We start from the raw sequence: 15,424 nt of genomic DNA, 5'->3' as shown, positions 1-15,424 counted from the left end.
AGAGCTTACGGCCTGTTAGATAAAATCGGGAGTTGCTGCACGTGTCAATTCCAAAGGGCATCCATTTTGCTAACAAAGAAAAAAAGTCCTGATTGATAGATATCCTTCCTTCCTTAGCTTCGTCGCTTACAGATCTATTATCTCCTCCCGAAGGCCTCATTGAAGCTCCCTGACAATCCCTCTCGCAATCCACTCTGCGATACCCATGGTGCTGATCATAGGATTGACGCCGCTCGCCGAGGGAAAGACACTTGCGTCGGCGACATACAGCCCCTCGGTTCCGAATACCTTCCCGTTTGCATCGACGACGCCGGTCTTGGGCGAGGACGCCATGCGGCACGAGCCCATCTGGTGCGCCGAGCCGGCGGAGCTCTGCTCCGGGCTTGCGAGCCACAGTCTGCGGACCTCACTAATAAAGTTAGAAAAGGACAGCTCGTCCATCGCGGCCGTGGACTTCGGGTCCAGGTGCGAGGGCCGGATCCAGCGCTCGACGGGAGCGTGGCACGAGTCGATTTCCACGGCGCCCATCACGAAGGCGGCTTGCATGCCGCCGACCATGCCTTCGAGGAGGTGTCGCCTGTCGCGGGCAGAGGGCGTGTAGGCGATCCGCGCACGCCGGCGTGTCGGATCCTTCGGGTCGATGTACACTCTGCCCGTGTCGGCGTCGCGGGTGATGCAGACAAAGCCGGTTGAGTAGCCGTGTTTGGCGGTGCTGAGTCTATACTCGACTGCCGAGGACAGAGCACTGCGCTCCTGGCCCTTGTTGCTGGCCTTGAGCGAGTATTGTGCACGGAAGGGCACAGTGAGCAGGCCGAATCCCGGCGTTGAGCAGATCACTTCGACCTTGGGTCCGTGGTGTTGCCCGTCTTGGTCTTCGAGGCCGGTCATGGCGACGGTCAGGATGGCGCCTTCCCATGGGTTGGTCCGCTGCGGCCACGTCGCCCAGACTGTGAACGTGGGGTGCAGGTGCAGATGTGCTCCGATATGAGGGTTCTTTAAGCCGCTGCGCAAGAGGACTAAGGGTGATTGCAACGTTCCGGCAGAGACGATGACCCGTTTGGCGGAGACGCTAAGTTGTCGCGTGGTCTCTCGATCCCGAGACGTCCACAGGGCTTTTACACCCGTAGCGGTCTTGACCCCGTTCTTCTCTGAAAACACAATCTCCTCGACCCAGCAGCCTTCAATGAACTCGGCGCCATGGGCCGCCGCGTCGGGGAACCAGCAGTTCGCAGGTCCTTGCTTGGTGGCGCTGGCGCATCCGGAGTTGCAGTAGCCACAGAAATGGCGCCTCGACGCCGTGTTCTGGGGCACAATTTGGACGGCTATACCGAGTCGTCGGGACCCTTCGAGCAGTGTCCTGTTGGCGAAGTTGTGCTCGATCTTCCCTAGACCCTCCGGGTCTGTGGCCTTTGCGACGCCCATGCGCTCGCAGACCGTATCAAGGCAGTCCTGGTATTCCGCACTCAGGAAGTGAGGAAGTCTGTCAGCCGCCCACTCCTCGCGCACTGCGCGTGGAGGCTGCAAGGAGGCTGACCAGTTGACTGTGCCACCACCACCGAATGTGCTCCCAGCCAAGATCGCAACGGAGGCATCATCCGTGACCATCACGCCACCATTCTCCATCAAGTGCTCTCCAGCGCTGGTGGCGGACATGGGGAAGTGTGTTGACGGGAAGTGATAAGACTTTTCGAGGACCAGGCATTTCAAGCCAGCACGGGACAGGTGCGAGGCTACCACACCAGCGCCGCAGCCGGATCCAATAATCACAACATCCGTCGCGAGTGCCGTGGACGTCGATGGAGAGTTGAAGTCATGAAATTTGAAGTCATAACTTGGATTGCGCTCGAGCTGCCTGGGGATATCGGGGAAGTCGAGAATGCGGCGCAGATTAGGAGAAGTAGTAAGCCAAACTTGTCTAGCTAAGCCGCTGAGGGACCGGTATACAGCCCTTAGGAGAGATAGCCGCGCCACAGACCACTGACAGACTATTCTGGCACGGGTTTCTAGGTCCTGTTTGTGGATTGGCGTGGTGTAGCCCGTGAGGATATAGGAGCCTACGGTGGTATTGAACAGGGACAGAACAAACCCCAATCCTTGAGAATCTGAGGGAGGAACGTAGAGCTTGAATTTCCGGGCCACAGCTTGTCTGAATTCGGGATCTGAGATAGGGTCCTCGGACAGAAATGCTCTGGCCACATCCTCAGAAACACCTTCTGGCTGATACGGCTTGAGTCTGGAGAGCGCCTTGTCGAATTCCGTCGACCGGCCTCCATTTGAAGCCGCGGGGATGGATGGTATGAAGACTTCCAGGATCGAGAAGAGAGTGTCCCATTGTTCCTTGGTGAAGACCTCGCCGTTGGGAGCTGGAGGCAGAGGTGCCGGGAGAGATGCGATGCTGGAGAGGTTCTCGGTCAGAGACATTGTTGGTGTCTCTGGAGTCCGGAGCGCCCACTGGGCGGGGAAATGGGCCTGTTATTATTGTTGTCACTGGGAGAGCCAAAGAGATAGATTCATATCATTCATTTTTGAACAATGGGGTCGAAAGCAAAGGAGTCGTAACCGAGCCGCCGCCACAACAGCTAGCCTGGGTCAGCTTATGCTGCGCATGGTAGTGGTCGGCAAGTCATATGAGTAAAGTTATCTCCGAGCTCCCTCAACATGGCATAACAAGTAGGTAGCCTGATGATGATCATGATGATGGGAGGTGGTGCAATGGGGATCAGACTCGTGAAGGAAGCGGCCAAGACTCCACGCTTGCCGTAAAAGAAAAGAGGAGAGGCGGAGGGAAGCGGAGGGAACTGGCGCGTCAGCGCTACGCGTCTAGGCTATGGGGGCCCATGGGTGGCAGCCTTGCATACGAGTTTAGCGGATAAGACGCTGGTTCCATTGTTCAGCTGTCTATTGCTATCGATCAATCATGGCCAGGTTTTTCCGTCCAGACAGACAGTGGCCACAGAGTACGGCGTACATGCGCCCCTGCATCAACCTTGTCCACTGTCAAATCTGTGTCTCGATAGGGAAGGGCCACAACGTGCAAGTTTCAGTACACATAGCATCACGAGGCAGAGACCCGACGAACAACGTTGTGGACCTTGATCGTGACTTTGACACAGTTACTCCCTTTCGGGAAGATAAGATATATGCGCGGCTTGAGGTCAAACTGGAGGTCTCCCCCCGCCTTGCAAGCTCAACGGTAGCCCTGTGATCGATTGAGAGACTCCTCCTTGGAGAGCACTCGATTCTGCCTCGCTGATGTGTTTAACCTCTGATCCTCTAAGCACTCAACGCACTCAGCCTTCGGCTTGAATCTCGTAGCTGTTGGATTTGTGTTTCGGCTCGAATCGAAAGTCGGGATGTGCTGGGCCTAAGAACATTTCACTTTAATCCTCGTTAGCCTTTTGTCTGCAGAAAATCTAGTGTGAATTCCTCACCTGATCTTGATCCAGTCCTTGTAGTTGTCACTCGCCATCAGCGTCTCAAGCTCATCCCGGCCTCGGTACCGAGGGGGTCGATCCTGGATGCTAGGCGGCAGATACTCCAAAAGCCCGACTGGCACGTATCGGCAAGAAAAGCTGAGCCACTCCAATAAGAACCGTCGAGTCTGCCCAACGCCGATCTCGTCACTCCCCCAGGCTTCCAGCCCAAACCGACAGAAACGCTCGACCATCTGCAGTCGCTCCGAGGACGATTTGTCCAGATATTGCCCTGCTTCTATTTCTTCGAACAGCCAAGGCTTGATAAGCGCCCCTCGAGCGGCCATGACTCCATCGACTCCCGCATGCTGAAAATGATCATGGTAATGTTCATGCGAGAACACATCGCCATTGCCAATGAAGAAGACCTTGCCGTTTCTTGAGCCTTTGTGACCGTTTGGTTGGTCTCGTTCGTCCGGCTCATGGATAGTGTCAGCCAGAGCATCTGCCTTCTCGTTAAGCTCTTTAATCAGAGATGCTGTCTCTGCAATGTACTCCCAGTCCGCAGAACGGGTATATCTCTGCTGCCTTGAGCGTCCATGGAGAGTTATAGCCGCTACACCACAGGTATCCCCTCGCCCATGCCCACTACCTAGCACCAGTCGATCGACCAATTTTTGCGCAGTCGGTTGCTTGTCTCGTGTACCTGTTCGAATCTTCACTGACACTGGTGTCTCACCTGAGACCGCATTCATCCCCCGAAGCATCTTCTCTAGCTTAGGTGGCGAATCCATTAGAGCCGATCCAGCACCTTCTTTGTAGACTAGATCGATCGGGCACCCCACGTTGAGATCAACCACTCGTAGACCTCGAGGCAAGAGGGTGGTGAGAATCTCCGTTGCTTTGACCGCTACCCAAGGTTTGTTGGCGGCGATTTGCGCGCCGAACCGAAGGTCTCGTTTCTGATCATATTCGAAGACAATGTTGTCGCTGCCCTTGATCGAGAAGGTGGGGGCCTGAACCTCTGACTCGTGAGCTTTAAGGAGAGCCCATTCGGACTTCTGCCCTTGCAATAGGGGCAGAGACATGGCCATTTCCGAGTACGTGAACGTTGCACCTAAAGAAGTACATAAGCGTCGGAAAGGCAGATTACCCTGCGTGGTCAAGGGTGCTAAGATTGGTGTTTCGAGGCCAAAGTACAGTCGACGTTTTTCTGATGGTCGAAGAGGAGTATCCTGGAAAGCAGCTCTCAGTTCTTGTGCCTCCTCTCCATTTGGTTCACCTCGACCAGGATCGGGCTCAGGAGACGACGAGTTGCGAAAGGATCTGTTTGCTGAAGGTCCGTTCCGATCTCGTCGTTTTCGACCTTGGTCGGCTGGGGTTTGAGCCTGTTTATCGAGCCACTTCAGAAATCCGTCTGACTTTGGCGTGGGCACTTTCTTCTTTGTGAGCTCAATTCTTTGCTGAGAGGTGAGGGCATTCGCCACGCCATCCTCCCCGTCTTCGGATGCGGTCTGGGCGTATTTTGCCATCCGCTCAGCGTCCTCGACCAAGACCAGCTCCTCTCGGCCGTCACCGTGGTCTACTTCTTTAGAGTGAGAGCCGACAAACCGGCATTTCCAGCCGGCCGGACATTTCCCCTTGATCTCCCATACAGGGCACAAGCCGCTGAATGTGGAGAGGTCTTTTCTTTTGTAGTCTCTGAGGTATTTCCGTATGTCATGTTCGAATCGACAATGATCTCCGTAGGAGCATGGGTCCGGTGAGAACTCATGTCTGTTGACTCGACTAGAACACAACCCAACTTCGTCCCTCGAACTGCCGAATTCGCGGGCCTTGTTCTGACCTGCCTTCTTCTCACGGCGGCGGTTACCTTTGCTGTTCTGGCTTGCTGGTTGCCTCTCCTTGTGGTGAAAGGCTTCAGCAGCATCATCATCAGGTCCGTCACGAGCAAGCCCAGGTTCAATCAAGTCGTCAGACTTGAGCAAGAATTCTTCTTTGATGGGGGCTGTTCCCTTCCTCCGCTTATTATCCTTGCATTCTGTTGATAGTTCAAGCTCGTCAACCTTGCGCTTAACAGTTGCTGGCGACTCGTTCACTTGCTGGCGAGTCCCAGTGTCCTCAGCGGCATCATTTGACATTGCGTTGACAGAGATATCAAGTTGAGGCCGATCAGCAGGATTTTCCATCAAGAGAGACTGTCTCCTAGCAGTCTTTGGTGCTCCGCATGCGAAATCGAACCTCCTTCTTCGAGGCTACAGTGTACGTTACCTCTTCGGCGTCTTCATCAGAATGAAACAAGCTGAGCACGACTTGATCGGAATATTTGGAATTGAATGTCAACCACCTTGCAGAGTTTGCTGTGAAGTTTGCCAAGGCCCCGGAAAATCTGTTTATCCGACCTGGAATTTTTGCGTGACATTTGGCTGCTTAGAAGGGAACTTCACCAACACTCCACACATGCGGTACCCAGCACGAGGTACATATCTGCACATTCAATTCAACGCCTCTATCCCAGTGCCAGCTTTTACCACAATAAGTCGCAAAGGCGTGCCATGCTACCTCGATGTCCTACTAGTTTCAAGTAGCACAATAACTGGAGCACATCTTCATTGAGGCCTCGGCACAGGGTATGATTCGCAAAAGTGCCGGGGGCCATTCCAACTTCTCCTGCTGTAAGAGGTCACGCCCGCCCCCCTGAGGGGACAATTGGACGATTCTCCATGCACGTGCTATGTTGCTGAGAAGCATAGAGGAGGGGGTTGGGAAGGGCATCCATCTTTACGGAGTATTCTGTCTATACGGAATATGGGACACACTCTCTTGTGCTCAACACGTTGATGTCAACATTGAGAATAACTGGTGCCTAAAGAAGCCCTTGGGTACGAGGTAGACTGTTCGTTACCCCGACGCTCTCTACATGGTCGACAATGCGGACCAACACAACTACAAGCACCGAGACCGCGTAGGATTCTGACCTCCATTCGAAATGGATACAATTGGTGTACGAGGTAGACTTATCCCCACATATGGTAAGAGACATTTACCTAGTAGAACATCACCTTCAAATATCCCCACTCCTCCCTAGGCAACCGCGTTTCAAGTCTTACACAGCCTCACTCACCCTCAAACCAATGAATGTGTGAATGTCCTACTCGGTACCGAGTACAGGTACTCCGTACGTTAGATCGATGTGCGGAGTATTAGGGGGTTTATATATCCTGCAAAACCTCATTGAAGGCGTCTAGGTCCTCCAAAAACTTTTACCTTTTCTCCATCAGACCAGCAACATGATGTCTTTCAGCAAACCCCTACCGTTACTTGACCTTGAGTCGACTGTTCGTCTCCTGCTCATTCTCAATAATTCGGTAGCACTTGGCCTCAGCTTTGCTGTGATGTTTCCGATCTTCATAGTCTTGGGTGCAGTGTTTGGAATATCCATCCTCTACAATCTGGGTGTCATTCTGCTCAGACTCCGGCAAAAACGTCCGAGATGGAACGACGACAACAACAATGACGGTCGCGAGGATATCCGATGTCCATCTGTCTTCCAATTAACAATCGATGCGCTTGGTGTCCTTACGTTCCTGGTCCTCTATGTCTGCAGCACCATTGAGACCGCCACCAGAGGAAGCTGGCTATGGTCCCCGACGATGATGATGTCGTACTCAACTATTGGAGCCTTGGTTGCTTTGTAAGTTGTAATCCTCCCCGAAATACATAGAATTGCGCTTCGAAGCCCTTGGCGTGTCTTTTCTGACGATTCAAATCAGTTTCATGCACGGCTGGGTGGCTGTCACCAATCTCAACCGATATATTCGGTATCGACAGAGCCTTGGCCCACGGTGCCCGCACTGCCATCGAGCGATTGGTAATGTGATCGGGGGCCAGATTGCTCTCCCTCCATCGCCCATTGAGGGGTGTCAGGGACCGTCGGTCCCAAGACAAAGCTTCTCTGCGAACTCGGTCGGTGAAAACGAAGCTGACACGCTGATCATGAAGACTTGACGTCAAAAAGAGCTGGAGCGGAGACTCGAGGGCAGTGCCAGGACCAATACCCAGCTCCGTTACACTTGATGTGTCTCACCGAGTCCAGTACTGCTATGGAGATGCCGCATGCCACTTTGCTCGTGTCTCTCGTGTCTCAAGATCATGGTGGAAGGAGCGGCGGACATGTTGCCGCCCAGTATTTGCAGAATACGGTAGAAGTATGACTTCAGACGGGTTTCCTGTTGTTCGATTCACCTCTGAGAACACACAGCCGCTTCCCAAGATAGTGCATGGTGATCGCAAGAGGCCAGTCGCTCATTTAGTATTCTCTGTAGAGATGTCGTCACAGAGCCATGCGGATTAGGAGTGTTTGTGCACAGTAGGAAAGGCGGTGATTATCTGGTATGCTCATGGAAATTAGGTAGGCTGCTATGTAGCAGTAACAATCGCATTGCACTTCTAAGCCCAAACGCAGCCATGCCGGCCACAAAGTGATGCTGACGAGGTGAGCAGCGAGTCAGCATCGAAAAGTCACGTGAAGAGACCGATATTCTCCCGTGGGATTCTCGGGGTCTGTGTTTCCCGACAACGAAGGGCATCCCGTAACCTTCTTCATCTTCCACCAATGCACATTCGACAATGACTTGTCTCACTTCTGGTGGCAATCCTGTCACTGCCTGTCAAAGTGTCTGCAAAGTTCAGGCTGAAGTGTTCCGGGACTTGCTGTGGAGGTTCGTACGATCCCGTCACTCTGGCACTGCCGGCTTCCACGCCTTCCAGAAGCCCTTGGCGGCTGCAAGGGGAACAGCTGAAGCCTACCCACCTGAGTGGCCACACTGCCCTGCGGGCACCAGGGGCAAATCATCCCTCCGAAATTGCTGACCTCGACAGATGGGTTTCGGCAATCGATTACAGCATCGAACACACTCGGTTGCAATTTGCTGGCAAATGGAACCTGTTTGCGAATACTGAGTAGATCTTCACTCAACATTTTGCTTGTCACGCCGTCAGATTGATCTCCAACGAAGCGGAGGTGTCAGCGCCTCCGCCCCGCAAAGCTCATCTGCAAGGGCAAGAGCTCAGTTTCAGCGTCGGCTGCCAGAGTCCATAGTGATTCGGGGGAGCCTACCGAATACCTTGGACGGCAGCGAACAAGAAAACACAAGGTCACGCGCGCAGCTGATGCCCCGGAGGCTTGGGATTCTCTTCACGAGTCGAGAGTGGCCAAGGTTTTGTGTTAATGATCGAACTATCTCCGAAGGGTTCATGTTCGCAAGGCTCTGAACCTTTTTCAAATCCCCAAGCTCTGAATGCATCGTTTCCAGCGTACCTTGCAGAAGTGCAGTTGGTAGAAATGGCACATGGCCAATCCTTTCAAGAAGCGTCGTACAAAGATCAAGGGGGGGGTCCACCATGCTCTGCAAGGCTGTCTGCAAATGCCGCACATCCTGTCGGTCGCTGAAATCCCACCGACCTCGGCATGTCTTTGGCGTTTGGCATACGGAGTACATAAGCAGTGGCGGCAGCGGTGGTAGCGTGACGAAGGCGACGTAGCTCCTGATGCAGCCTTGCCAGCGGCAGTTTTCGTCCCACTGGGCAATGTGAGAAGTTGATATGAGTGAATATTTGATCACAAGTCGGCGATCCCGCGAAGAGCAGCCACCCATCCTCCATATTGTGACCAGTCCCTTGAACGGAGGCAATTCTGATCTACGGGTCGAATCCTTTCACTCCGTACTTTGTACTTCAAACGAGAGGGTGGCCAAACTGCACTGCTGGGGATCCAAAGTGGCATTCTCCATTGTCCACCTGTTCTGAGCAATACTCATGCAGAATTCGGTCATAGCCCCGAATGATATGCGGACAGTGGGTGAGCTGCGTTGACCGAGCGATCATCTCGAGGCCGTCAAACCGTTGTCTGCAACCATCACTTGCACCCCCCTGTGCAAGCCAACTTAATGCAGAATGACTGAATACCCAGTACAGAGCACCGATGCTAAGCTGGGTCCATGAATACTAGGTAGACTCGGCACAATTGCCTTGAGCCCGCCCACGCCTCGTGAGACAAGATCGAAACAATACGTAACCGCTCGCCGGGCATGGCAAGGGAATTCAATCATCCTGGCGATTGCTCGGCCTCCAAGTCACGCAAACCTAGTTGGGCGACCCAGCGAGGCTTTGGAGTTTCGATGAATGTGCTGACGGCTGTTTTACCCATGAGCGAGCATTGCATCAGTGGACGAATCGACTGCGAAGCTCGAGGCCCGAATGAAGTCGTTCCTTTGCTTTATCTACAAGTATGCTGCGATCAGCGAAACTAACCTCGCTACCCAGTACTTGCTGCACCAAGCGAGACCGCGCTCATGATCGCATCACAAAACGATTAAGCAGTGATCACATTTCAGTCTGATGTTAACGGCGGTAATATTGCGGGCAGCAAGCAAATTCCCGAAAAGAGAAAAAATGGCTCTCCCTTCCATGTCCCAACCCGAAATGAGAGATGGCAAGACCACTGGTCCAAGGGAGAGGATGCTTGGATTCGTTGTGGGCAGACGGCGGAGACGATTTCGCATCCGGCTGCCCGTTGGCTTCGAGAGAAAGCCACATGGATGCCCACGCGACGCCACAAAATCTTGCCTTTCTCAACCTTTGTTCGTCCTGGGCTTTTAGTGCAAGTTAAACACAGTCAATGGCAAAAGCTTCTAGAGACAATCAATAATATGCGGCCCTGGTGGTTAAGAGATGCTCCGTGAGGAAAAGGGCCGACAACACAGGAGCCTAATTGACCGGATGCGCTACGCCTTTTGACCGATTCCATAGACGCTTGAAACATCGTCAGAAGGCATCTTGACCGACAACCGGTGGATACCTGAGTTTAGAGCCCTGCATCCCAAGGCTCTGCACCACTGGCGACTTCAAGAAGAGGAAACTAATGAGAGGCCACCCAGGCCACCCCACCATTCCCAAGGGGGCTGGTGGGTGCTCCGGTCGACCCACAGAAGAGCATTCACAGTCAGGAGTGTTGGATGGGGACTCCTTTTGCGGCAAGACCCCGAAAAGTCACCTCTCTTGTGCTCGCGGAGTCGGTGCTGGCCGGGTGCTCTGAGGAGTAAGATTCACGTTTATCGTGGACGAAACATCAGGTACTGGGTAGACAACCACAGTACGCGGTCTGGCCAAGGGCTTGGCTTGAAACTCCCGGGCGTCGAAGGACACGGTTGGGGGCCGAGGCGAGAGGTAGGAAGCAGAGAGGGTACTGGGTATTGGCGTCGGGATTCACCAGGATGGGATCTCGGAGAGGTGCCAATCGTGTCGGGTGAAGAAAATCCAGTCTTGAACCGGGCCTCAGCCTGCCCGTCCCTTGTTTGTACCAAAGTATACTATGACACTGCTACCAGCGTCTGCAATCCGGTTCCCTGTCCGTTCCGGTGGTTCCTTCAGACTCTTCCTTCGGGTTCCAGCGTTGCCATCCAACAATGATCACGGCTGCTCTTGCGTTGAAGACGGCCTGACACGGAATGAGCCCAGGTGCGGCTGGCAATGAGGTGTGTAGAGGCATCAAACCACATAGAGTTCAGGGCATGTTAGGGAGGACGGTCAAGACGGGATGAGCACTGGGGAGGCAGGTAACAGTGTTGGTGAATGACGCCAGAAATGGCCCCGTCTGCAAAGCTAGAGCTAGCTCTAGAGCGTGACAGAAGAATGAAGAGTCGATCGTCAAAGGTGTTGAGCAACTCGTTCATCTAGAATACGATGGGATGAGGTAACTGCGCAGCTGCATGTCTGATTGACGACGAGGACGTTCTCGGTCGGGCTTCCAGAATGGCGAGGGCGAGGGCCCTCGTTCTCGAGGTAGGAAGTGGGAATCGCACCCATTACCGAGGGTCCGGGATAGAGTTACAATTGTGGATGCGGGTTGGTAAGTTTGACGTGCTGGGCTGAGATGATGGCTCACTAGGCCTAGTCGCCGTGGCCGTGGCCTTTGTAGGAGGAGCCTTGAGGAGCCTGGCACCGCTGCGAGCCTGGCAGCAGTGGCAGGCGCAGGGATCTGGGAGCCGAAAGTGCCCATACCTAGTGCCCATAGTGCCCATACACAGTGACAGAACAACAACCACCGCTCGTAACGACTCGACTCGCATGGGACTAAGCCGTCCGGAAACGTACCAGACTGTATCATCGACCTCCTCCTCATCATCCTCATCGCCGACTCACACTTCCAACCCTCTCGCAATCCTGCCTTCTACTCCAACAGACTCATCAAACAACCATTGTGCTGTCGACTCCAGCTGCAGCACACGCACTGAACTCCCCCAGCGCAGCTTCCCCACCTTATCGTCGCTCATTTGGCCCCATCTCCAACCTCACCTTTGTCGCCGCGCCGTCACCACCACCACCTCCCCAATTTCCGCGGCGACCTCATCACGTCACCGCCCTCACCGACGCTCAACTCGACCATCTACGACCGGCGACGACTATTCCACTCACCTCCCTCCCCCTTCACCCTCCTCTCCGACCTCATCCTTGATAGGTCTATGTTAGACTACGAAGAAAGCCCTCCGCCACTCAATCACTCGCCTTCTCCGAGTGATCGGTCGCATTTCACCTCTCGAGATACGACCCCAGTTACACCCGTCGGCACCGGGCCGTTCTTTGGCAGGAAGACAGAGAAGGACACGCTCCCGTGGTTTAGGAAACCCATCGACGTAGGACGTACCACTACGAGACTTTGTTTAGACACCGACTCCTCCCTCCTCGCACCGGACTTTGACGACAACTCTTTCCCAACATTTGGCGCTTCGCCACCGCATAAGGGCATGGCGAGCGTAGCCAACCCTCTCGACATCTCTGTAAGACAGACCTCGACTTCGCCCCGTGGCAACCAGCCGTCAAACCTGACCTCCGCCCTGCAACGAAGTGACAGTGAAGAGAAGCGCATGATGGCCAACCAAACCCCAGACACGGCGCTCAACCGCCCCCTCCCCCAGATGCCTTCCACTTCCTCAAATGACTTTGCCAACTTTGAGCATGGGGCGAGGCCGATCTCGGTTAAAGGGATGGCAAATGATAGAGCGAGACGCGAGAGTCTGGCGCAGAGTCTCAATGCGGGCATGAGCTGGGGGGGAATATCTGTGGGAAGCTGGATACGAGACGAGTAAGCCCGTGATTTATGCTGTTTGAAAACGTCCATGATACTGATGTGTGAGAAGTATGGTTATGTCTGGCACTTCGCCCTTTACATTTAATTCTCCCTCGTTCCATTCCTCCTCCTACCTACCCAAACTCGAGGCCAACTTCATGAAGGACTTCTCCTGCTGTGGCCTTACTTTGCCTACTCTGCACGATCTTCTCCAGCACTACGAGGAAGCCCACGCGCAGAAAGATCCCCAGCAGTCCAATACCAATCAGCAACCTGTTCCAGATAGCCGAGCTGCAATCGCTGCGACGACGGCGGCTCAGGTTCAACAAGAGGCCCAACAACGCAATCAGCAGCAGCAGCAGTCACACAATGCCCCCGGTCGGCCTTTTGGGACGCAGCAGAACGTAGTCCAGAACGTCCATAGACCGTCGGGATTTTCCAGCACCTTGCAGACGATACCAGACATGGACACGGTCGAGGACATGGAGATGGACGACATTGATGGAGCCGATGAGACGACACCGCCACCGAATCTGTACACCCAGAACCAATCTCAAACCTCACCACAGACCTCTTTCGCAGCGCCGTCACAACAGCCTCAAATACCTCAACTCAACACGACCATGATGCAAGGGCACCAGGCCTACCGGCAGTCCACTCCCAACACGCCCGTGGCGCCAGGACGTAATGCTGCACGTTTCCAGGGCAACACTTCATCCACGCTGATGCCGAACCCGATGCAGCAATTCCAGGACCTGCAGACCGGATATCGAGGTACCCCAGACTCTTCTGCGCCCGGCACCCCCGGCGAGATGGGGGACGGAATGATGGACGGTATGGATGATATATCGATGCAGAACCTCGCCTTGTACAACGGCCTTCCGAACGGCATCGGCGGGTACAATTTCGGCATGAATAACGACATGATCGATCTCTGCATAGACGAGCCATCGAAACGTCTCTTTTCGACAGGCAACCAGGGCATGACTCAAGCGCAAGCAGGCCAGCAGCAAATGGCCCAGAATCGACTTGGCACCGGGCAGTACGGAGCAAACAGTGAAATTGCGAGGACAATTCGCGAACGACAAGCCGCTGCCGGATTACCCGACACCACCACTAACATTCTTCCGCACGAAGAACCTAAACCCTTCCGATGCCCCGTCATTGGCTGTGAGAAGGCCTACAAGAACCAGAACGGGTTGAAATATCACAAAGCAGTAAGTTGTCACGAGCAAGGTCTAGTGTCGGTTAGCTAACATCGAGCTAGCATGGTCACAACAACCAGCGGCTTCATGAGAATGGGGATGGCACGTTCTCAATCGTGGACCCCGATACCCAGGCACCGTATCCCGGCACCATGGGAATGGAAAAGGAGAAGCCTTACAAGTGCGATGTTTGCCAGAAGCGGTACAAGAACCTGAATGGTCTCAAGTACCACAAGACGCATTCACCGCCTTGCAACCCCGAACTCCAGCTGAATGCGAACAAGGGTCCGTCACTCGGTATGCCCAACATGATTGCTGGCCAACAAACAGGCAATATGGGAGCTGGTCTCTCGGGGGATCTGAACATGATGTGAAGAAAAGATACCCAACACGTTACGACCAAAGAGACTATTATCATCCGATGCGCGCAAGCAGCTTGACCACTGCTTCGATGGGGATCACCTTTCATTTTCCTATTACTAATTGATGAGAGACGGCCGAACATCAATGATTGGAAGAGCAACCCAAACGACTCATAAAAGGTCGGCAAGGCTCCAAATCCACGTGATGATTAGCAAAAGCGGTCTTCAGAGGCCCGTGTCCCCTTTAGAAGAGATCTCTCTCGATCTCCTTTCAGGCGGCTCGTCTCGGAACCAATGCTTTGAATTTGTGCAACAGAATCATAGACAGGTGTCGTGGGGTTATCTTCAAAAGTTCATTGTGCTTCGATTTTTCCGGAAGAGGGTTTCTCCGATCTGGCGCCACGACGCACGCCTGGGGGGCACACCGCTCGATCCCAACCTTTTCTCGACTCGACTACAACGGCGTTTGATACAGGGGAGCTAGATAGACAACTTCGGTGGCCGCCCTTGACAGCTTACGTCTTCCCAGCGGATGATGGGTTGCACAACAGTGTGTTTTATACAAGAGTACGCGGAGGGTGGATATCGCGGGGGCTTGCTCCGCTCGATACGTTCGGATTTAGAGACTTTTCTACGGTGTGTTAAGCTTGAGGCTTGGGAGGAGTGTTGGACGCGTGGTTGGCTCGATGAGGCAAGGAGTCTCTCTCCCTTGCGGAGCGGTCGGGGTGGATTCTTGCGATCAGTTGAGCTTGTGTTGGATAAGTACTTGGCAGACGTGCAAGAGCATGAGTTATCGTTTAGCAAGAGTTGTTGCACATTAGAGAATCGCTCAGAAGCGAATTGGATACAATGAGTAATCCCGACTATTAGAACGGAGAAGCACCGAGCAACAGTATGGCTAATTGTCCGATATCCTTAAGCCTGGGCAAGCCTGGGTTCGTGAGCGCTTTTCTATTTCGGTGGAAGAGTGTGACCAAGCAAGGAGGGATCCGAAGTCCAGCGACTAAGTCGACCGGTCTCGCGCCTGGTGCAGCCTTACTCATTTTCCCATTTGGAAAAGATCAGCCGATAAGCACCCTAGCCTGTGCTTGTACTGGTAGGCATAGGGGATGGCGGGCTTCAGAGCAATTCCCCATCGAGACGGAAGTACCCAGTAATACGAAGGAATATAACTCCGCATTGTGAAGTACCGGGTACACAGATCATGGAGCAAGAGGACGCGGAGTACCACGTAACAGGTTGCCGGAAATGCTATACTATCGAAGTAATAAGCACCATCAAGTACCGGACCAGATAGCAACAGAGTTTCAATGGTCC

General features: G+C 53.8%; 4 protein-coding genes across 4 annotated transcripts; 2 read left to right on the top strand and 2 right to left on the bottom strand.

The window, feature by feature from the left end:
• Nucleotides 1-156: 156 nt before the first annotated feature.
• Nucleotides 157-2,421, bottom strand: A1O5_08147 (uncharacterized protein; the record flags this gene model as incomplete). The annotated part of the gene is made up of 1 exon (XM_007748731.1): nt 157-2,421. The coding sequence occupies one exon, from the start codon at nt 2,419-2,421 to the stop codon at nt 157-159; it is 2,265 nt and encodes a 754-aa protein (XP_007746921.1).
• Nucleotides 2,422-3,290: 869 nt separating this feature from the next.
• A1O5_08146 (tRNA-dihydrouridine synthase 3) lies at nt 3,291-5,554 on the bottom strand (the record flags this gene model as incomplete). The annotated part of the gene is made up of 2 exons (XM_007748730.1): nt 3,291-3,378; nt 3,432-5,554. The coding sequence occupies 2 exons, from the start codon at nt 5,552-5,554 to the stop codon at nt 3,291-3,293; spliced, it is 2,211 nt and encodes a 736-aa protein (XP_007746920.1).
• Nucleotides 5,555-6,703: 1,149 nt separating this feature from the next.
• Nucleotides 6,704-7,111, top strand: A1O5_08145 (uncharacterized protein; the record flags this gene model as incomplete). Its single annotated transcript, XM_007748729.1, has 1 exon — nt 6,704-7,111. The coding sequence occupies one exon, from the start codon at nt 6,704-6,706 to the stop codon at nt 7,109-7,111; it is 408 nt and encodes a 135-aa protein (XP_007746919.1).
• A 4,824-nt stretch (nt 7,112-11,935) lies between these two features.
• On the top strand, nt 11,936-14,119 carry A1O5_08144 (uncharacterized protein; the record flags this gene model as incomplete). Its single annotated transcript, XM_007748728.1, has 3 exons — nt 11,936-12,555; nt 12,611-13,757; nt 13,808-14,119. 3 exons carry the CDS (start codon nt 11,936-11,938, stop codon nt 14,117-14,119), a joined length of 2,079 nt encoding a protein of 692 aa, XP_007746918.1.
• Nucleotides 14,120-15,424: the final 1,305 nt, after the last annotated feature.

The sequence above is a fragment of the Cladophialophora psammophila genome (genome assembly GCF_000585535.1).
Source record: "Cladophialophora psammophila CBS 110553 chromosome Unknown aczJe-supercont1.13, whole genome shotgun sequence".
NCBI classification, from domain to species: domain Eukaryota; kingdom Fungi; phylum Ascomycota; class Eurotiomycetes; order Chaetothyriales; family Herpotrichiellaceae; genus Cladophialophora; species Cladophialophora psammophila.
This window is presented reverse-complemented; position numbering and strand designations above follow the sequence as displayed.